The 23,686-nt window shown below is 32.2% G+C and overlaps 1 protein-coding gene across 1 annotated transcript in view; it reads left to right on the top strand.

Moving 5' to 3' along the window:
• Window positions 1-19,664: 19,664 nt before the first annotated feature.
• The window catches only part of LOC115885936 (pyruvate dehydrogenase [acetyl-transferring]-phosphatase 1, mitochondrial), a 175,094-nt gene continuing 171,072 nt past the window's right edge, over window positions 19,665-23,686 (top strand). Inside the window, exon 1 of the mRNA XM_030904968.1 lies at window positions 19,665-20,069. Coding sequence (XP_030760828.1) covers window positions 19,830-20,069 — 240 coding nt within the window. The 5' untranslated portion in view covers window positions 19,665-19,829. The remainder of the gene's footprint in view (window positions 20,070-23,686) is intronic.

The following is a 23,686-nucleotide window of genomic DNA, read 5'->3' as shown; positions in this document are numbered from 1 at the left end:
ATAATGAAATGATTTCATTGTATTAATGAAATCTGTTCATTGTACCAATGAATGTGTTCAATGATTTAATGAACTTAAAGTTCATAGAGTTAATGAATTACTTTTCATTGTGCCAATGAAATCGTTCATCGGCTCAAAATTAATGATTTAATTCATTATATTAATGAACTTTTTCATTATATTTATGTCGATTTTTGGTTCAGTGTACGGGTAGTAAAATGCTACATATGGCCCATCTTAATATACGGCGCAGAAACCTGGTCACTCAAGGCTAGAACCCTGAACCGCATCGAGGCTTTCGAAATGTGGACTCTCCGGAGACTCCTACGTGTGCCATGGACCGCACATGCCACCAACGAAGAAGTTTTAAGAACTGCAGGCTATGAACGAGAAATGCTTAATATAGTTAAAGAAAGGAAAGTCTCATACCTCGGCCATATTCTTAGAGGAGACAAATATTACATTCCTAAGCTGATTTTACAAGGAAAAATAGAGGGACAGTGAGGCCCAGGAAGAAAACAACATTCCTGGCTAAGAAACATACGGGATTGGTGTAACATCAGCGACGCAGCCACCATATTTCGAAGAGCCGAACGTACGGCTAAGCACAAGGCACCGGAAGAAGAAGAAGGACAACGCTGTGCCGGTCAAGCTTAATCACACGACCAAAAGTTTATTTGATATGAACTGTATGTAAATTATAATAAGGTAGGTTCTCAGAAGCAGAAAACCTAACTAACGTATATCGAACCACTCAGTATACGCTAGGCTAGAACAAAAAGATGACATCGGATAAATGAAGCTATAAAAATATCGCTTTAGAAAAATATTACCATCTCAAAGCGTTTAACGTTCTCTGCCCTCAGGGCGGCTATAAAAATATTCGAGTTTCAAGCCACTTACACACCTTAAAACAAAGTGAAAATGTTCATTTACTAAAAACTTAGATGTGCTTTAACATTGTTGTTGCAAAATGGCACCGTTGCCATAAATCATAGCGGGTTCGTGAGCACGTACGTCTCCCAAAAACATATTAATTTCCAATAGTAAAAATACTGTTAAGGTACTATTTATAGGATATAGTTAGCGCGGTTTCTCTTTTAGATAAGTCGCATACAGGTATTTTGTAAGAAATTTTAGATTTTGCATTAGACGTTATAATGTTGAAAATAAAAATAGGCGCCGAGAGGCACGTATAGCCGCAGATACTAAAATATGTTAATAAAAATTTGGTAGTTCTTTTAGTTTCAAAGTAAAGGAATTTTCCAATTTTTTTTATCTCAAAAACTGCGACTGATTTTGATGTTATTACAAATTTTATCGCGAATATTATTCCTAATCTTATATTGAAAACCGCGTTTCGCTAGCTACTGTAATTTTGGAGTTACGATTTTTTAAAATTTTTAACCCCCTCCCATACACCCTTACCAACCCCCCACCCCCACCAAAAACTAATGGCCAGATTCTCGGGTGTCACAGTATTTTTGTGCCAAATTTGGTTAAAATCGGTTTAGCGGTTTTTGAGTTATCGTATTACAGACAGACGGATAGACGGACTAATAAAGTCGCAGTTCAGCCTTAACAGGTAGTATACTAGTCGCAAGATTGCCTAATTTAGTCATCCTAGAGTCTAGCTTGTGCCGCCCTCTATATTCTAAATAAACGAGAGGGTGGATAAAGTATCGGTAATATGTCGATGTATATTTAAATTTATTTATATGTGCCTTTCTTCCCTCAATTTTAATTAAATTTTTTTTATAAAAACAAAAACAGCACTGAACTGTCTGACTGAACAGAACAATGAAGTGAACATTTAAGATTTAAGGTTATGGTTCAATACAGTTGGCAAAAAGGTAGTGGCTCGACGTCCTACCAACGTAAGAATAAGGAAATCTAAACAACGTTAGAATTAGTAAAACAGACGACGTTTGCACAACGTTGGAATAGATCCTGAAAGTGACGTCGGAAAACCCTTTATTGCCCAACATTTTAACTACGTTGTATCTATCACCTAAATATCACTTAAGCAAAAAAGGTTACAAGCCAACGTTTATTCGACGTCGCAGAAGCTTTCACTTTGTTTTAGTACTAGTTCAACGTCGGCACAACGTTACAACAACGTTTACATTTATTTTAATACCCAAGGTACAGAGCTAACTATTTTTTGTAGCTAATCTAACGTTGTGTTTAGTAAACATGTGTTCGCAAGTCGTGAAAATGCTACTTGGGTATGATCTACCATCAATGCCAAATAGCAAGAGACGTTGCAATACCGTGAGAACTGCGCTATAGCTCAAAGACTGAGGCCAGTGGTAGATAGCAAAAAGACAAAACAACAACTAGAGCACAAAAAGAACCTAGTACGCATAATCATAGGTGTCGTCACTAGAAACTGCCTCACGGGGGTAAACCTCCTGAGATGGAAGATTTCCAACGACGGCTACTGCAGAGAATGCGGAGAGGAAGAAGGAACCATAGAGCACCTGCTGTGCCACTGTCCGGAACTGGAATATCGCCGCCTTAAAACTTTAGGGCAAGGTTTTTTGTAGGGACTAGAGGAAGCAGCAGAAGCCAAGATCAGCGACATGGAGAGCTAAAAGTGCTTTAACGCAAATAAAGAATGAGAGCCAATGAGAGGAAGGTTTGGTACAATAATACAGGGCCATCGCAATGGGCCCAAGGCCTCCGAGTGAGAGATCACAAACCTCAGCAATCTAACACGTGTGTTAAGTTAGCACAACCACTTTAAAAAAAATGTATGAAACTATGTGGAATAATTGCCGTAAATTAGCCGTAAATTTGCCGTGAAAACGAAAAATTTGCCGCTCTTCGCTAAGTATGTTAAATCGATGGTTGTGCTAAGTTAATATTAAGTTAGCACAACCACCATTCGAAATCAGTGAAAGAACATAGTTAGGAATTTTACAGTATAGCAGGAATTTGCCGTTTTTTTGCCGTTCTTAGATACAATTAAAAAAAATATCCTCCGATCCTTCTCTATCCCCCTGCAGCAAAAAATGTAATAGCGTCAAGGTCATATATTAAGTTAGCACAACCATTCCAGTAAACGTTAAGTAAAATGTCTGAAATTAGGTGAAACAATTGCCGTAAATTAGCCGTAAATACAGCATGCAAACCAAAAATTTGCCGCTCTATTATTTGTTTATAAAATCGATAATTTTTTTAATTAACGTAAACGGTAACGTTAAATTAGCGCGATTTTTCTTAAAATTCACTAAATGGAATCAATAATGACTTTTTAGTACAACAGGAATATGCCGTAAACAAGCCGTAAAATAGAAAAATTTGCCGCTCTTTTATTTCTCTATAAAACCTACAGGGTGATTCAGGCTTCCGAAAAAGCTCTATGTTAGGTTTTTATTTTGTGAATTTCATATCATTTTTGTTATATAATATGGAGGCAATGGTAACGCATATTTTGAAAATATTTTTGTCAGCATACAGGGTGATTCAAACATATTTTCAAACCAAAGTTGTATATTTCTAAATAGAATACTATATATTTTTTTAGCTCAGTGGATTTCCCACTAAATTTCTGTTTCAAAATACCCCAATGTCATATACTATACCTAATGGTTTTTGAAATATAACCTTTAAGCTTTACTACTGCCCCTATATTATATAAGAAAAATGAAATGAAATTCACAAACCAAAAACCTAATATAGAGCTTTTTCGGAAGCCTAAAAGACTCTGTAGATTTTATAGAGAAATAAAAGAGCGGCAAATTTTTCGATTTCACGGCTTGTTTACAGCATATTCCTGTTGTACTAAAAAGTCATTATTGATTCCATTTAATGAATTTTAAAAAAAGTCGCGCTAATTTAACGTTATCGTTTACGTTAATTTAAAAAATTATCGATTTTGTAAACAAATAATAGAGCGGCAAATTTTTGGTTTGCATGGTGTATTTACGGCTAATTTACGGCAATTGTTCCACCTAATTTCAGACATTTAACTTAACGTTTACTGGAATGGTTGTGCTAACTTAATATATGACCTTGACGCTGTTACATTGTTTGTTGCTGGGGGATAGAGAATTTTCTTATTAAATATCGATTTTCGGCATTAATAAAACAAAAAGATTAAACAACACCTTGTTCGATTATGATACAAAATATAGGATGTTCCATTTAAAATAGTAGATAAAAATACAACATTTAGTTTTGACTCACCTTGTATATATCAAACAAGATTGCAAATTTTGGTAGACCGAATTTTAAAGAAGAGAGACACTATTATACAGTACTTCCTGTTAAAACTTTTTAAAATTCTTCGAATTTAGAATTTTCAGAGGGCTTTAAATAAGCAGTAAATTTAGTTTAAAAACGGTTATATTTCAAAAACCATTAGGTATAGTATATGACATTGGGGTATTTTGAAACAGAAATTTAGTGGCAAATCCACTGAGCTAAAAAAATATATAGTATTCCATTTAAAAATTTTAGTTTGAAAATATGTTTGAATCACCCTGTATGCTGACAAAAATATTTTCAAAATGTGCGTTACCATTACCTCCATATTATATAAAAAAATAGCGAAAAGCGGCAAATTTTTCGTTTTCACGGCAAATTTACGGCTAATTTACGGCAATTATTCCACATAGTTACATACTTTTTTTTAAAGTGGTTGTGCTAACTTAACACACGTCAACCTAACCTATCCTAATCTGTAGTCTAAGTTCACTACGTTGAATCCAAACGGAGAGTAAGTTATCAGAGGTATTTTACTTAGTAAAAAATGCCTATAAGCGACAAGAATGCTTAACGTTTCAGAAGGTATATCTCCTCCCAAAGATAGGTCCAATTCTGCTTTGTTTTGTTAGGTTAAGGTGTTAATATGTTCATTTTTTTTTACGATTTATTATAATTTTCTTCCAAGTGCTTTTACCGATTTGAGTGAAATTTTGAGGGTAAAAAAGTTACTAAAGTGTGAAGATTAAAAGTTGTATCTTGATATTTTGTGGATTTCGATCTCCTTGATGAGATAAACGCAATTTTGTTTATCACTATTAATAAAATTTAAATCGAAATAAATTATTAAATTATTTATTTAATCTAATTTATTGTTAAATTTTATTAAAATTTTTAACACCGATGTTCAGCAAATTCCATCTACAGCAAATTCACTAGGTGAAAAATAATGGTATTGACAATAATTACAAAGGACCTATTTTTTAATAGTTGTAACTTTTAAAAACATCCTTTAACTTTAAAACTGTGCATTTCCGAACCCATGTTTATAGGCTACTGACTTCTCTAGTTATCTGTCGACACAGTTTTAGCATTAAAATATGTCGCACTTTAACTTAAAGTAACTTTTACCCTCAAAATTTCATTTGAATCGCTAAAGTTTTTTTTTTGTGGGGAAAATCTGCAAACCAGAGACCGTATGTGGTACTGTCGGGGTGGTTGAGGTACCTTACCGACTAAAAAACATCTACAAGCCGCTTTGATTATCTCCCCGAGGAACTACCTTTCGGCATTACTTCTCGAGGAGGCGGTTTTACTGCGATGTTTTAGTTACTTCTAAGATCTGCCTGAACAGAGGGCCGATGTCTAATCTGCTCAACTGAACCTCGCCCTTTTGTACACTACTTTTTTTTCTCTTTCTTCTATTATTGTATATGGCACAGTTGTACAAATAAAGTCCTTTATTATTATTATTATTATTACTTCGTCTAGCTTCTTTCTCTTTTGCATCTATTAGTGTCTCATCTCTGGAACTAGACCGGAAATCTTAATTTTTGGGACTCTTAGTTTTTCGTATAGAACTCTTCGTTCAGCTGTCCAACGGTTACATTCCAAAAGAGTATGCTACGCCGTATCAGCATCGGAGTCGCCATAGAGACATCTCGGGCTATCAGCTAACTTTATTTTATGTAGGTAATACCTGAAACAACCGTGGCCAGAAAGGAATTGACTCATGGCATAGCTCATTTCTCCATATTCTCTATTTATCCAACACTCTAGGTTCTTTATAAGTGTTCTAGTCCATTTACCTTTCCCATTTCTGTTTTGACTCCATCTTTTACACCATATTTCCAGAACTCTATTTCTACTTTCTTCCGCTGTTCTTCCTGAATGTTCTTGCCTTTTTATTCTTTCTTCAATTACTATGTCTATCGGGGCCATTGAATTCAGAACTTGTGCAGCCTCCGCAGATATTGTGCTGTATCCACGACATACTCTTATGGCCAATCTTCGTTGCACTGCAAGAAGTTTCTCTCTATGACTCCGAACTTTGCAGGTTTCTCCCCAAATTTAATTCCTCATTCCCGAATCGCTAAAGTACTTTGAAGAAAATTATAATAAATCGTAAAAAATGAAGACTTTATCGTCCTGCAGATACAATACAAGCAGAATCGGACCTATGTGTTGATATAAAAAATAAATCTTATTTTCACCCGAGGAATATCCCCACGAAAGATGGCACATATTTTTTGAAACACCCTGTATAAAATACTCCATTCAAGAGCACTTTAGCTTTTAGCAGGTACCATTGCGATCAAAAAAAAGTGGTACAACAAAATATGATTTAATCTGCTGGTCTATAATAAAATAAAATAAAAACTTGAAAAATTGCCAATTTTTAAAAGATAGGTTTTTATACTTTTATTTCGCTACGTATATCTATCAATTATTACCAAATTCATGGTAACGCCTAAAAAGTTAGGTGGCATAATTGTATTGTTGGACGATATTCACTTCTCGATATCCTTATAGAGCAGGAGTTCTATCTGGAAGTACTAATTCTTGTACTACTTTTTTTTGATCGCAATGGTACGTCTATTATAAAACGTTGAAATTTTAATAATAATAATAATAGTATAGCAATTTTTACTAAAAGTAGAATCTTAAACTATAGTATGTAGGGAAGTAAATAACAAAAGTTGGTTCTTAAATCTATTAGAATATTAAGAAATAAGTAGTGAGGTCAAAATTGTGGCCATTTTCCTCTTGTAGATTTTTTCGTAACGGGGAAATAACTACGTGAAATATATATTTTTTTTAAACCACTAAGGAAGTTTTTACTCCCCTGAACACTATAATACAGTGTTTTCCAAGCATATACAGGGTGTTTAAAAAAATGTGCCATCTCTCGTGGGGAGATTCCTCACGTAAAAATAAGATTTATTTTTCATATCAACATAGGCCCGATTCTGCTTTGTTTTGTAGCTACAGGGTGTTAAAATCTTAATATTTTGTTGATTTATTATAATTTTCTTCCATGTACTTTTAGCGTTTCGAATAAAATTTTGAGGGTACAAGTTACTATAGATGCGACATATTTTAAAGCTAAAAAAGTGTCGACATATTCCCCAGGGACGTACTACATATATCTTTTCACTGGGATATTTAAAAAAAAAGTAGGTACGCCACTGACTTTTTTCTCTTGTTAGCGAAATAGTGTAAGCAGTTTAATTCCGATTAAAAGTTGTCTCTTGTTATTTTGTGACAACATGGTGAACAGTATGTGTAACAACATGGGAAACAATGGGAAACAATGGACACAGAGTATGTTACAGAATGTTAAAACTTTTAAAATTAGGTTTTTTGTAATTATCTTAAATACCATAACTTTTTTATTTGAAATTGCTGTAGGTTGGACTAATAGTAATAATATTTAATAATAAATTAAGAAAGATAAAATATAGAATTTAGGTATTATAATTTTATTTTTAATTTAATTTGATTAATTGTGATTAATAAAATTGTGATTATCTCATGAAGGAGGCCGAATTCGACAAAATATCAAGAATAACTTTTAATTGGCATTAAACGGCCTACACAATTTAGATATAAAAAAAGTCAGCGGTGCACGTGGTTTTTTTAAATATTCCAGTTATAGCCCATATGCACGTCCCTGATGAATTTATCGACACTTTTTTAGCATTAAGTATGTGGCTCTTATATAATGTAGTAAAGTATGTAGCACTTATAGTAATTTTTACCCTCAAAATTTCAATGGAATCACTAAAAGTTCTTGAAAGAAAATTATAATAAAACGACAGATTATTAAGACTTTAACACCCTGTAGCTAGAAAACAAAGCAGAATCGGACTTATGTTGATATGAAAAATAAATCTTATTTTTACGTGAGGAATCTCCCCACGAGATACGGCACATGTTTTTTTGAAACACTCTGTATAAAGCGCGCTTCCTTTTTGTTAAATAAGGCTACTGTTTGGAGGCTACAGCTTATGTAATGCCTCTATGCGCCACTGATACTAATAGATTATAAATAAGGATAATAGGATAATACCAATAATAGTTTTAGTGCGGGTTAATAACTTTTAACCTCGCTTTTAACCCTCTGGCACTGACATTTTTATCTACGCTACTGAGTTAATTGTTTTGCGGCCGCATAAATGATTTATCTATTTATAACGATTTAGAACATTTAAAACAGAGCCTTAAGGGATATATACAAGGCGGATAAAAACTAATTAGATTTTGCGTAACTTTATTAATAGGTAGGGTTTCTTTCATTTCTAGAAAAAATCAAAGAGATATTCCCAAGCAACTCACAATGGTATATTATACGTTTAAACTGATCTAATACCGTCCGTCTTATCTAGGTATACGACAAAGAATGTGAAACGTATAATAAACTTTGTAATATTCTATAGGATTATTACTAATCCATGTTATATTGCGATTTTATCTTTAATTTCTTTGCCAGTAAAAATTATATTAATAGTTATTTTTTATACAAGACGATAAAATGGTATCTCATCGTCGACCGAAAAGATTAATTCACGAGCGATGAAATCGCGAATGAATTAATTTCGGGAGGCGATAATGCAATTTTATCGTCGTATATAAAACAATATTTTTTTCCGTAGCGAGTTACGTTTTAAAAAATATTCAGAAATTATTATCTCAAGGAATTTATTACGAGTAGAAAAAATATTGTGCTGGGTTGGCGTTGCTTTGTATGTAATTTGACAAATAAATAAAGCTGTCTCCAGGGCCGGCGGAAGGAAAATATTGAGACCGGGCGAGTACCCTATCTGGCGCCCCCCCTCCTTAACAGTTATTATAACTCTCTTTTTCCTTCAGTCCTATACTTTAACTACAAACTAAGCATATTTATGCTACTTTAACAATAAATTTTCACTTAATGTGTGAGGTTCAAGTTAACGTCTCCTTTCTGCTGCAATGGCTAAACTGGACGGGACCTACTTTGTTTACGCGGAATCCGAACCGCGGTCCTCGGCCATATCATGGTCAATGGCCTACCGACTTAGGAAGTGTCTAAATTAACTCTTACTCACGAGATATCCGATCTCATCCGGCCTTGAACCGGCGTGAATGAGCAATATCAATAGATTTTATACTTTTCCCTTGGACAACAGCACGATGCAAAGTTTCGAACCGGTCACCCGTCCATAACTTCGGTGTTCTAATGGGAACTGGTGTTTCGACGTAGCTGGGCCGTTGCAAATTTTCACTTAATGATACTTCAAAATTCTTCTCTTCGTTTAATCTTAGTCTGCGATTGTTCTTTCTTCTACACCAGTCTCGAAAGTGACTCACTCCTATAATTTTTTTATTTTTTTTTTAGATAAAAGAACGAGTTTTGGTATGTTAGTATAATGACATATATTAGGTTTGATTGACGTATTCAATGGTTTTAGTCACTTCCTGAAATTACTATAACTTTTGATTTTTAAATACCAAAGAAAATGAAATTCCAAAAGAAAATGACATTCTGAGTAGAATGGCATATCATATGTCAACTTTTGACATTTTCGCTTAAAAAATCGTATTTTAAATTTTAATCTATAGTGCCAGGGCTGTGTTAAAAATAAACAAATTATAGGGAGATAAACTTCTGAGGCGCACTCCGTATATAGAGCATAAGAAATAGAATTCCAACTTCGGCAGTCTCGTTCTGCTATAAGTGATCTTTGAAAACATAACAGTATTTAATTGCAAGCAGTTGCATTATTTTTTATTATATTTTATTATTAAGAATTTAAGAAAATTTTCCTTTCTTTTTCACAAACAATTACATATTTAGTGCAGAATCAGTATTATGATCAGACAGTTTTCTCGGCTGCAAAATGAGGATCAGCCAATGTTTGAGATGCATTTCTTTGTGTGATTCCTCTAATGAGAAAATTCTATACGATTTTGCTACCATTTTCAGTGTATTACTGCATATTCAATCCGGAACGATCAAAACCACCAAAAGATTGATATCTTTCCCACTACTATTAATAAATTAATTTAATTAATGAGGCAAACTTATAAGTTTTTTTTGATAATAAGGATATCAGCATCCTCTTCAGCTTCTTGCGAATGAATATTTGCCGCATATAACTTTAGGGCATATCAGCCATTAATAAATAAAGAGTGTGGATAGTAGAAAAAGTGCAATTTTGAGCGGTCAGTCTAAAACTGTTAATTTTGCTGGCTCTTGACCCAAAACAGTTTGTTTAGAAATTTATAAAAACGAGAATTATAGAAAGAAGGATTATTTGCAAAAAGTTGTTAGCTTTTGAGTTATAAAAATGCCACGAACAAATCCGATTTATTTTTTTTATTTAATTTTGTTTAATATTCTTCCACGAAAATGAATTCGCAAATCCCAGTTTCGGATAGAGCACTCAAAAAACATATGGAATAAAACAAATCAAAACTATCCCAAAGCTTTTGTGCTAAGGATTTTTTTGAGAATAATTTCTGTAAACTATAATAGGATACATCTAGGATATAGTATAGTGTTTATAATGTTTAATCAGATATTCTTCCCTATGTGGTATGGTAATAGCTAATGTGTTAATGTGGAAATTGACAGTACCGAATAATTATTGAACTGGATATTCGTTACTATTTATTTAGATTACTGTTTTTAAATATTTTAGTTGCTGTTGTGGCGCCCCTCGTTTCGGTTGCCCGGCCCTTCCGCCGGCCCTGGCTGTCTCTTTAGTTGTGAGTTTTGAGTCAATATTTTTTAATTTGGAATTGGAAATAAGTGAATTACCAACAGATATTCAGGCTGAAGCGACAAACGCCATATCCAAACCACTTCCATTTAAATCCCAAATAACTTATGAAATGGAATACAAAAATTTTCAAAAATGGAAACATTTAAAAAACGTGCGAGAAGAACTAAAGTTTTTAACCTATCCTAGCTGTTAAAATATCATTTAATCTACCCTTGCGGTTAAAGTACTATTTTATTTACTATTTTTGATAGATATAAGGCAATTTTAACAGTTGCTATGGAAAAAAGTATTTGGTTTTAAGTGGATAAAAAGTGGGTCTCAAAATGAATTCAGCAAAAACTAAAGAAATGTACAATGAACTAGTGGAAAGAAAAGACATTCTAATAAATAACACAACACTGGAAATAGTAGAAGAATTATTATACAGGGTGTTTCAAAAAACATAATCTTTCAAAAAAAAAATAATCTTTCGATTTATTATAATTTTCGTCCAAGTACTTTTAGTGACTCCATTGAAATTTTGAGGTTAAAAGTTACTAAAATGCTACATATTTTAATGCTAAAAAAGTGTTGACAAATTAATTAGGGACGTGCATATGGGTTATCACTGGAATATTTTTCAAAAAAAAATATATGTGCGCCACTGACTTTTTTTCTTTTGATATCAAAATCGTTTAATGCCAATTAAAAGCTATCTCTTGATATTTTGTCGAATTCGGTCTCCTTCATGAAATAAACAATAAACGCAATTTTATTAATCACAATTAATAAAATTAAAATAAAAATAAAATTAATAAATTATATATTTTACCTAATTCATTATTAAATATTATTACTATTAGTTATTATTACTATTAGCCCAACCTACAGCAATTTCAAATAAAAAATAATGGTATTTACGATAATTACAAAAAATCTAATTTTAAAAAGTTTTAACATCCTGTAACTCTAAAACCATGTACCTATTTCCATACCCATATTTATAGGAATTGTTTTCACATTTTTTGATGAGGAATCAATGAGTACGTATTTAAAACTTTCGCAAGTTAATGATATTAATTTTTTTAAAGGTTTCTATTAGACTTGGATCAACGCAAATTAATATTTTTTTATTAATTTGCCTCCATCCAAGTCTAATAGCAACCTTTAAAAATTTTAATATAGCGTTTATCTCATCAACGAGGCCTAAATCGACAAAATATCAAGAGACAACTCTTAATCGGCATTAAACTGCTTACTGCTTACACTATTTTGCTAATAAGAGAAAAAAAAGTCAGTGCATACTTTTTTAGAAAAATATTCTAGTGATAACCCCTATGCACGTCCCTGGTGAATATGTGGACACTTTTTTAGCTTTAAAATATGTCGCATTTAAGTATAGTAACTTTTACTCTCAAAAAGTCGATTTTCGGCCACCCTAAATAATTAAATAACTTTCTGAAAAAACTTCATGTCGAAAATTTTTTAATGAAGAACCTCCTTAATTTTTACGAAGGATGAGTATGAGCATGGGGATTCCCCTGAGCATGGGGAGAGCCTGAAAGCACAGAATATCTAGCTACGCAACAGAAAAATACTCGAAATGAAAGAGCTAAAGCTGCGTATAAATATGTCGAGACGAGTGCGAGAGACACCCGAGACGAGTCAACCTCAAGCGGATTTGAGGCTGACTCGTCATATTGGGACGGGGTCTGAGCTTCGAGCCGAGCCTATGCCCAGCCGGACGACGTTGTCTCCGTTTTTTCCGGAGCCTTTGGCGAACCATCAAAAGGATTGGGGCGTCTATTTAACCAGTGGCGTATACACCGCGGCTCCGTGGAACAAGTGGCTCGGATTCCACATCCCATTTTTATATAAAAATAAATATTCGTTCCTTTATTTTTTATAATGTTAATTATGCATCCTAACAAGAAAGATGCAATTTTATCTTCTCTAAAATAGTATAGGTAAGTTAGCCAATAAATCTCATATACAAAGATTTATTAGTGATTTCTTTTATAAAAACATGAAAATTTTATGAAAAATTAATAAACGAAATAAACTTTTCGGCGATTTAAAAAATGAAGAATAATTTAAAAAACACATCTTTGAGTAAATCTTTTACATGAATTTGTCCGTCAATAAATTTCATAGACTTGGTTATCAAACCGTGTTCCCGTATATTATTTAAATACCCACAAATTTTCTAAAAAAAAATAAAAATTAACACATTTTTTGAATACAACAAAATAATATTAACTAAACAAAACTAGAAAACGTCATTTTTACTACATCACAAGCAAATAAAAAATAACACGTAGCCAAGAGTCATAATTCAAAATTTCTCTGGGGGGTGTCCAGCAGTACCTGGTGGGGGGGGGGCTGATACCACCGGGCACCCCTGTAGTTATGCCAATGTATTTACAATATATGTTCCAGGTTAGTTATTGGCATTTAAATGTAAATTTTTAAATTAATAATTTATATCTTAATTACTTAAATTTATAATTTTTTGAATAAATAAAGTCAAATTAGTTCTTATCTTACTCTATTTAAAATTTTTATAGATATACAAATAACATATAAAATATATTATTTAATAAAATAATTAAAGATTCAAAAAAAAAACACGGCACTGGCAAGTGTTCAGTCGGCTTTCTCCATTTTTTTTTAATGTAAACAATCCGAATTATTTCTGACGGCAAAGTAAATATAATTTAAATTTATCATGAATTTTTTTAATTTATCTATCTTATTTTGAAATTAAACAAACATATACAGGGTGTTTCAAAAAACCATCTCTCGTGGAGAAGTTCCTCACGTAAAAATAAAATTTATTTTTTATATCAACCAATCCGATTATGCTTTGATTCGTAGCTACAGGGGGTTTAAGTAGGGTTGCCAACCGTCCTCTATTTCAGAGGACAGTCCTCTTTTTGATTTGATTTTTCTCTTACGTATTGAAAACTTTGTTTAGGTTAGTTGGACGTACTGAGACTTAATTTCTTTGCTCCGACGATACCGATAAAGGCACCGACAAAGACAGTGCTGAAATTATTCCCAATGGGTCCCAATTTATTCCTAACTGACTTCAGATAAACTATCCGTTATTATATCTTCGAGTTTTGATGGTACAAAATAAAAAAGAACATAATATTTAAGGTTTCTTTTTGATCTACCATGTATAATATTTTCTTTTCTTCCTCTACAATGTGTGAAAACTATACTAATTACCCTACTTTAATTACCATTTAGTTTTTTGAAGCTTAACAATTATAGCAATGTAAAATGGCATTATAAAAAATCACCCTGTACCTTTTCGTTTTTAACCACCTGTTATTTTTTATTAAATATTTTTTTAGTTGTAGTCCTGTACTAAGGGACAACTGTATTTTAAATATTATATTTAATTTCATGTTTTTCTACCAGGGCCCATTAGAATATATTTTACTAGGATTAATTCAATACCTGTATTAACACAAATACCAAGACGTAGAGTTAAAAAATTAAATATTTATGGGGGTATTTATAAATGAGTTTAAGATAAAGAAATCATTTTTTGTTTATTTGTTCTTCAGAACAATAGGTACCTATTTTTGTCCTTTTTCCCTATCTGATGCAACACTGACAGTGTGTCGCACTCAGTGTTTAACGAGATTTTACCGTGCGACGTGCTTGGTAGTTTTGTGGTAGTTTGCACTATGGAGTGGTCGGAAGAAGCAATGCTCAACTTAATAGAGACATATAGATCATTTAAAAATTTATGGGACCCCAAAGACAGAAATTATTATAAAAAAGACAAAAAAAATGATTCGTGGAACACTTATATGCACATTGCATATATTGCATATATCCATATAAACATTTGTTTCTACATCTTTCCGTTTTCGTATAATCAACAATATCTCAAAAACCAAAGCTTTTAAACATATTAAACCCTTATAATAAATGCCTTATTTTATGTTCAAGAATACAAAAATTAAATAAAATACCGGGTGTTCAATAAGAAAAAATATAACTTTGGTATGGATCTTAACTCTAACACACCCTGTACATTTGAAAATAATTTTAAATTTTGCACATTGCCTCCCCACATATATCCATATAAACATTTGTTTCTACGTCTTTCCGTTTTCGTATACTCAACCGATGCGAATGAGGTGCGTCACCCTGTATATTTATACGAACTTTTCCACTTATTTTCTGCAGAATATGCCGCCGACGTTTCCCGAATACAATTCGGACCACCCTATAAATTCTTAATTACCTATCTTGAATTGAAATAGGCTGCTGAAAATGAGTTTCACTTTTTGAGATAGTTGGTCCGATTTTGTTTAATAAATATTCAAAATCTGTAGGGGACATTCTTGTAAAATTTTTGTACTGCCCGCTGACATGCTGAAACTTTAAATCTGCTAAAAGTTCTGATCCAGATCGTTTTTTAAATAAAACAGTGCGCCACCATCGTCGATTTTTTGTTTTTATTCACTACACTCAGTACTACTTGTTCTTCGTCGTCAGACATATTTTTCACATATCAAAAATTTCACCGCAGACAGAGTGACTCGACGGAGATTACCGTAAGCCCCTCCCACTACATGTGCTAATTAGTCCGGCAGCCGCTGGCGTAAACCCAAAATTTTGGGATGAAGTTTTTTTGAAAACGGATTTACCATCTATAGGTGTCCTACTTTTAATATCCGAGTGATGACAAAGTGGCATCTTTGGGGAAATTAAGATCTATTCAATCAATATCAATTATGTGAAATCGAGTGTTATTCGAGTTATCGAGTTATTTTGTGTGTTTTTAACGTGTGTTTTACATTGATTTATTTAATAATGTAGGTTTTTTCATAGGTATAAGTGCTAACAAAACATCTTATATACAGGGTAATTAAAAAAAACATAATATATTTTCACGTTAATTGAAGGTAAATCGAAAAATTACATTTTTGCATTTTGTATACTTTATTTTGAAATGGAAACACAAAATCATCGGTAATTTTTTTGGTAAAATTATTAATACCAATAATGATTGTTGAATTGAATTTAAGATACGAAGTTCTAAAAACAAGAAAAATATTAATCGGAAAAATGTAGGTATAAGTTTTTTAAATCACCCTGTATATTGCAAATAATAATGATTATTATTTTTTATGCTATAAAAGTAAGCCTATATTTAGTATAAATACAATAAATTGACCAAGCCACACAAAAATTAAGGCCTAAAGCTTAAAAACCTATCGAATACATTTTTATGTTTTATATTTTGGGACACCCTGTATATCTGGATTTTCCCAAGGGTGACAGCTTGTCATCAGCTGGATATGGAAAATAGTCATATAGATATAATAATCCGTCATAAAAAAAACTTAATCCCACAATTGGCACTTCAGGGAAAAATCCGGGTTCTGCTGCCGGACTAAATTTCTTTGCTGGTTCGCTAAAAGCTCCACTGAAAATGGATAGCCGCGAGACAACGCCGTTCGACTGGGCAGGGACTCTGTTCGAGGCTAAATCGCTCGGCTCGAGGCTATAATATGACGAATTTCGCTGGAGGTTGACTCGTCTCGTCTTCGTCTCGGCATATTAGTACGCCTTTTGGAAAGAATTTGCTATAGCCTCGTTTCATACTCGTTTCGGGTTTGTCTCGTACTTGCCTCGGCATATTTATACGCGGCTTAAAATTGCACAAATAGAATACTAGATGGCGCGACAATATCATAATCAGAATATAATTAGAAATTTTGAACTTTCGGTTTTGGATTTGGTTTGGTTTGGTTTGGTTTGGCACAGTTGCCAGATTTAAAAAGACTTGAATTGGCATCCCATTCTTTTTATTGTGTATAATGCAGTATGTGTTTCTTTCTATTCTTCTTTTCTTGTCAGATACACTTATATTAATTATTCCTTTGGCTATTAAAATAGTTTTAAGTATATTATTACAAAACATATACATTTTTAATATACACTATACCTTATAATGTTAACTAAGAAAATACATTTAATTACCTTTAAAATTAATAATATACAGGGCGATTGATAGTGCTATTTATTAATGCTGGAACGTTAGTAATGAAATATAAGTTTAATAATAATGGAAATAATTTATTAAAATGCAGTACAAAAAATGTTAACTGACTAAAAAATACTATAATAACAAATTTCTTCCGTTTGCCACGTTATTTATATAGACCTAGGTAGATTTTAAAAAGTGACACAGGTACAATTAATAATATATTAGTTCTGCATAAAAGTTGCTGTCACGACATCGAACAATAAATTAAAATTCGTAAAATAAATTAAAATTATTATATAAGCAGATCTTTATAAAGAAACGCAAGTATACCAAATTTGGGCCCAATCGAACTCCAGGAAATGATATCATAATGGTGTACTATATTATGGTACCACTCGATATACTTTAAGGTACCATAATATTGCAATGTCACCGAATATCCGTAGTATACCAAATTTAAGAACAATCGAACGCCATGAAATGGTATCGTAATATGGTACTATATTAAGGTACCACTTTATATACATCATAGTTCAATCATATTACAATGTAACCGAAGATACGTAGTATACCAAGTTTGAGCCCAATCGAACGCCAGGAAATGGTATCGTAATATGGTACTATATTAAGGTACCACTTTATATGCATCATAGTACCATCATATTACAATGTCACCGGAAATACGTAGTATCCCAAGTTTAAGCCCAATCGAACGGCATGTACGTAATATAGTACTATATTATGGTATCAGTTGATATGCTTCATGGTACCATAATAATGCAATGTCATCAAAAATACGCAAGTATATATCAAATATGAGCTCAATCGAACACCAGGAAATGGTATTGAAATATGGTACTATATTAAGGTACCACTTTATATGCATCATAGTACCATCATATTACAATGTAACCGAAGATACGTAGTATAACAAGTTTAAGTCCAATCGAACGCCAGGAAATGGTATCGTAATATGGTACTATATTATGGTACCTCTTATTATGCTCCATGGTACCATAATATTACAATATCACATAAGATACGTAGCATCCCAAATGTAAGCCCAATCGAACGCCATGTACATAATATGGTACTATATTATGGTACCAGATGATATGCATCATAGTACCATCATATTACAATATCACCGAAAATACGTAGTATACCAAGTTTAAGCCCTATTGCCGCCATGTACCTAATATTGCTATGTCATCAAATATGGTACTATAGAAGGTACCACTTTATATGCTCCATGGTACCATGATATTACAATGTCACTGAAGATATAGTATACCAAGTTTAAGCCCAATCGAACGCCATGTATCGTAATATAGTACTATATTATGGTATCACTTGATATGCTTCTGAAAAAAACGGCGTCCAGTTGGCTGGAAAAGGACGATCGATGACATTTCCTATATAAATTTACATATAAAATGACAGTGATATTCATTTCATAGCTATCGCTAACGCCGGTTTTTCCCTATTATACAATATGAACTTGGTATGAACACAATCGAACGTCAGGAAGTGGTATCATAATAGTAGAACAATACTTATTATATTGTCGCCGAATTACAATGAAAATTCAGGATTCAATTATACAATCAAACGTCAGGAAGTAATTGTAATTTAGCTCATAAGATTTAATTCCAACTAACATGGCAAACTGAAAAAAAAACAGCTCTGATCTATTTTAATATGTTTAAATGATGTAGCAAATTTGAAGGTAGGCTTTATCAGGAAGTATTACGATATGAATTACACAATGGCAACACTGCACATAATTCTTTTAAATTTTGTTTGTAGAAAACTGTATTCTTTTAAATTTATTGTCCTCTATTATGTAGTAGCGAAACTACCACATCAAAATATCTGATTTGGAGACAGACTTTTAAAGCCTGTCTCCTTTTGCTACCTACAATTTTATACATGTAACGAGGCTTCTGTTGCGTAGCTAGATATTCTGTGCTGAAAGCCATGATAAAGCCTGAAAACAAGAGAAAAAAAGTCAGTGGCGTACATTCTTTTTTTTAGAAAAATATTCCGGTGATACCCATATGCACGTCCCTGGTGAATATGTTGACACATTTTTAGCTTTAAAATATCTCGCATTTATAGTAACTTTCCCCCTCAAAATTTTATTCGAAACACTAACAGTACTTTTGGAAGAAAATTATAATAAATCAAAAGATTATTAAGAATTTAACACCCTGTAGCTACGTAATAAAGCAGAAACGGACCTATGTTGATATGAGAAATAAATTTTATTTTTACGTAAGGAATCTCCCCATAAGAGATGGAACATGTTTTTTGAAACACCTTGTATAATTATTTAAAATAATTTGTACCACTTCTGCCATCTAGTGGAGAGCGTCTAATATACAGCTATAGCAAATAAACAGAAATTCATAATTTTGTCGTTTGGACAGTTCATGCCAGATGACAAGCAAAATGATTTTAAAAAATTAAATTTAAGATTTTTCTATTAAAATGTATTATTACTCAAACTGAAATATATAAATATAAACTACATAATGTGTATTTAAACATTATTATCGTTTATTTCTAAATAGAAATAAATATATTTAAAATTAATTTTGATTTTAGGTGTATATGTAGTTGCCTGGCTCACGCTCTTTAATTGACTTTTTGAAAAAATTCACTTTAATCTGTGGAAACTAACCTCTAAATTTGCTTGTCAATAACATAAAAATTGTCACTATTTTCGTAACAAACGCAGTATTTTCCGAGTTTTTTTACGAAATAATGTCAATAGTGTTCGGTAGTGTTCAACGATTACTAGCTATCGGAATATCGAATATCTTAGATCGGTCATAAATAGCTCGAAAATGGTAGTGGCTTATAGGAGCCAGTATCTCCTTAGAACTTGCAAAACTAGTTCAATTATTAAAACACTCTCGTTTAGACAACAAGACACTAGTGCCTATCGTAAGAACTATTCAAGTATTTGTTTACAGCCGGCTCCGCTTGATGATTTAGCATATATAAGGCTTCGGTGTCACTATCGAAGACTGCATTTTTCCAAGGAACCTACCAGAAGTCCCTTAACTAAACTGAGTCCACAAGAGGTAAGTGATTTTTAAATTACTCCAATTGTATGCTGACTGAAAAGCTAATTAGTTTCATTCAGTTTGATAGAGAAAAATAGTGTATTACTGAATATTATTGAGCAGGGCTCGATTGATTTAAATATCATTTGATTTACATCTGGGATTTTTATTAGTTGATTTTGTATTATATTTATTGATTCTAAAGAAAAGAAAACTGGAAAATAAAAGTGGTATTTACTACAAAACAATCACAAAATGATTTGTAACATTTACAAAAACTATTCCTGAGACTGTTAAATAGTCACACAATCAACACTTATATTAAAGATTTTATTTCAAGTTTGAAATAAGTGGTTGATATCCAATATTTGAAAAAATGAAAAAACTAAACTTTCATCTTGTTGCAGTACCTAATAATTTTAAAATTGGTACAAGAACTTTGAGTTTTATAGAAATTGCTGTACAGGGTGTCCAACTTTGGTTGAAATCATCTGGTATCTCCGTTATTACTGAAGATAGGAGGATGCGGTTTGCACAAACCTGTTCTCCTTTTTTGTCAAATGGAAGATGCTGTCAACAAAATTTTCATATCCCTCTTCGTTTCGAGCTACACGGTCTTTTTGAAAATTTTGCAATTTGGGACACTCCCTGTATCTCTGTTATTGTGAAAGGTATCGAGAAGAGGCAAACTGTTTCTTGTAGAAATTTTTCAGTACAGTGGTGTAGTCTGATTTTCTAGGAAAAAATATTATTGAAGATATGAATTAAAGTTATATTTTCTTAAATGGAACATAATACAATAGTATTTACTAAAAGATGTTCATACAAATATTACAATTTTATTTGGGACTAAAATATTTTGCTTTTAAACTGTTACCACTGAATCTCTAAATATATTTTCTTTTTTTTATAATGGGATTTATTATAAAGGGATAGGTTTGCAAATATTTAAAAGCTTGCCTGATAACTGTGCTGATAGCATTTTCCAAGTCTTTGACATTGTTGAAGTTGCGACGATATATTTAATCATTTTAAAAATCCCTAAACAGAGAAATCGAGAATGGACAAATCCGGGGATCTGGAAGGCCGTCGCGCGTCGTGTGGGTCCATTGGTCCAAATTCATTGATTTAGAAACATTTATTTTAAAAATTCTCATATTTTTAAAGTTGTGAGCTGGAGCCCTATCTTGCTGAAAGTATATTCCTTATACAGGGTGGTCCGAATTGTATACCGGAAACTTCGGCAGCATATTTTGGAGATAAAAATAGGTAAAAAAGTTCATATAAATGTATGTCCTAAAATGCTTAGTTTCGGAGATACAGGGTGTAGAAATTTCATTTTTATTTCAATTTTTTCGAGGGGTAAACCGCTGGGGAATTGTGGTGTACAAATCCGGGAATTGTTAGGAATTATTGAGAAATCTGTAGGAAATCTAGGAATTTTTTCGAGGGGTAAACCGCTGGGGAATTGTGGTGTACAAATCCTGGAATTGTTCGGAATTATTCAGAAATCTGTAGGAAATCTGGGAATTAGGAATTCCCAGATTAGGAATTATTTAGGAATTGCTGGAATTATTGGCATTCCGGCCTTGTAGAAATCTGACACGCATGCGCAATAGGTAAATTTCGTTGTGCGCGTGTTCTGTCGTGTGGGAGGGGGGGACTCTGCGTCACGCCAATAGAACGTAATCTTTGAACCTCGTGGCACAATGTTCTCGAATTCTCCGAATTGTTAACATCAGATAGAACTACACGATACATGTATGTACCAAAGAAAGAGTATGAAAAGAAAGAGCATAAGAAGACTGAACATAAATATATTCAAACTCATCAGATTTATCATTGTTGTTTTTCCCCACTTAGAAATAGACAATCATGCCACCGTTACAAAGCAAAACAAAGATGAAAATACTATTTTAAGTACAAATAAATTTTAACTTATTTTGTTTTTACCGGAATGTAACATTCCATACCATGGGTATCTGTTTTAAGTATTTACTAGATACTTATGCTGAGGATTAGTATAAAACTGTTTTGTTGCGTTTATATTAATTTTTAGCAAACTTATTCTATGTTCGGTTCTCGGTTCCTTAAGAAACCTTTTCAATATTTTTAAATTAATAAATAAAAAAAATACTTGGCTTTTTAATTACAAAAATCATCTCTGCATATTATTTTTTGCTTGTTAGGCCTTTCGCAAGGGAGTATTATATAAAACCGTTTTGCTCTTTAAGAAAGACTTAACAAGCTGAATCACATGTAGAGATAATTTTTGTAATAATTATTTAATTAGTCATCATTATTTTAGTTATTAAAAAAGTCAAATATTTTCTTTATCCAATTTGTAATTAAGAATATCGTTTTGTTTAAATTTCTCCTTGTTTATTTTCGTTAGTTTGAATGTTGGTGTTTTAGATGTTATACGTGTTATGTATGTTCTTTGAGAGAAGCTACTGCTATAATATTATTTATAATATAAAAACTGTCTACATTTATTTTCAAAACACCATTTTGTAAGTTGTGTTACTAGAATTTTTTTCCAAGAAAAATGCAGACTTTCATTCATTTACCTGCATTATAACAATATAATTCCCAGGGTATCTAGGTAATTTTACTTTTGAGGGAGTAAATATTAATTACGCGAACCAAGAGAGTCATAACTTCCCTGGAATATTATTATTAAAAGCAATTGAGAGTCCACTACTTAAATAACTAAAGGGAATTGTAGTTTCATAATTTGTTGTGTTATCTAGTATTCATTAATTTGTTGTGTTATCTAGTATTATTCTTATTAACTAAAAGTTAGTTTAGGTAGTAAGACGGAGATTAAAACCTTCGTTCGTGCAGCATTCTCTTAATTTTAAACAATCTTTTCACTAGTATTTAGAAGAATCAGTAGGGGTATTTTTGGGGAATTGTTAATAAATATTTCTGCGAGAGAGAATTAGTGAGAATTGTAGGAATTAAGAGGAATTATAGGCAATTAAGAGGAATTACTAGGAATTAGCAGGCATTCTTAGGAATTTATTAGGTATTATGGGGAATTGCGGGAATTAAGTAGGAAATGTCAATTTAATTCCCAATTTAGGAATTGGTGTACAAAAATTTGATCAGCGGTTTACTCCTCGGATTTTTTCCAAATAGTTTCGGAAGTAACGTCAATATTTAGATGAAAATTAGTGTCTGGAAGTTTTATGACATGAGAAATTCGATTTTGATGTCAATATGACTTCTACTGGTAGAGGGCGCCACCTACATGTGTTTTAACTATTTTGAAGTTTAATAACTTTTTGTCCGTACCTGTATAAAACTACCGAGAAAAAAATATACATCTTTGTGATTTTTTTAGGTAAAAAATATCTCTTTCTAAAAATCGCTACGAGCAACCGTTCTCAAGATATTTAGAATGGAAATAGTCAATACATACCATTATTGACGAAAAAAACACGTTGAGTAGATTCACTGAAATAATAAATTTGGGAAATTTTTATTTTTTTAAATTAATCATATTTTTTCTGCAAAAAATGATGATAAAACGGTTTTTGTTGAACTTATGGTGCAAAAACATTTCAAATTTATGATCTCAGTCTAATAACTATTTAGTCAACATGTTTAATTTACATACATACTGCCGT

This window comes from Sitophilus oryzae, unplaced genomic scaffold (genome assembly GCF_002938485.1).
Source record: "Sitophilus oryzae breed Bouriz unplaced genomic scaffold, Soryzae_2.0 scaffold_465_pilon_pilon, whole genome shotgun sequence".
In the NCBI taxonomy this organism is placed as follows: domain Eukaryota; kingdom Metazoa; phylum Arthropoda; class Insecta; order Coleoptera; family Curculionidae; genus Sitophilus; species Sitophilus oryzae.
Note: the sequence above shows the minus strand (reverse complement) of the source record. Positions and strands in the feature narration are given on the sequence as shown.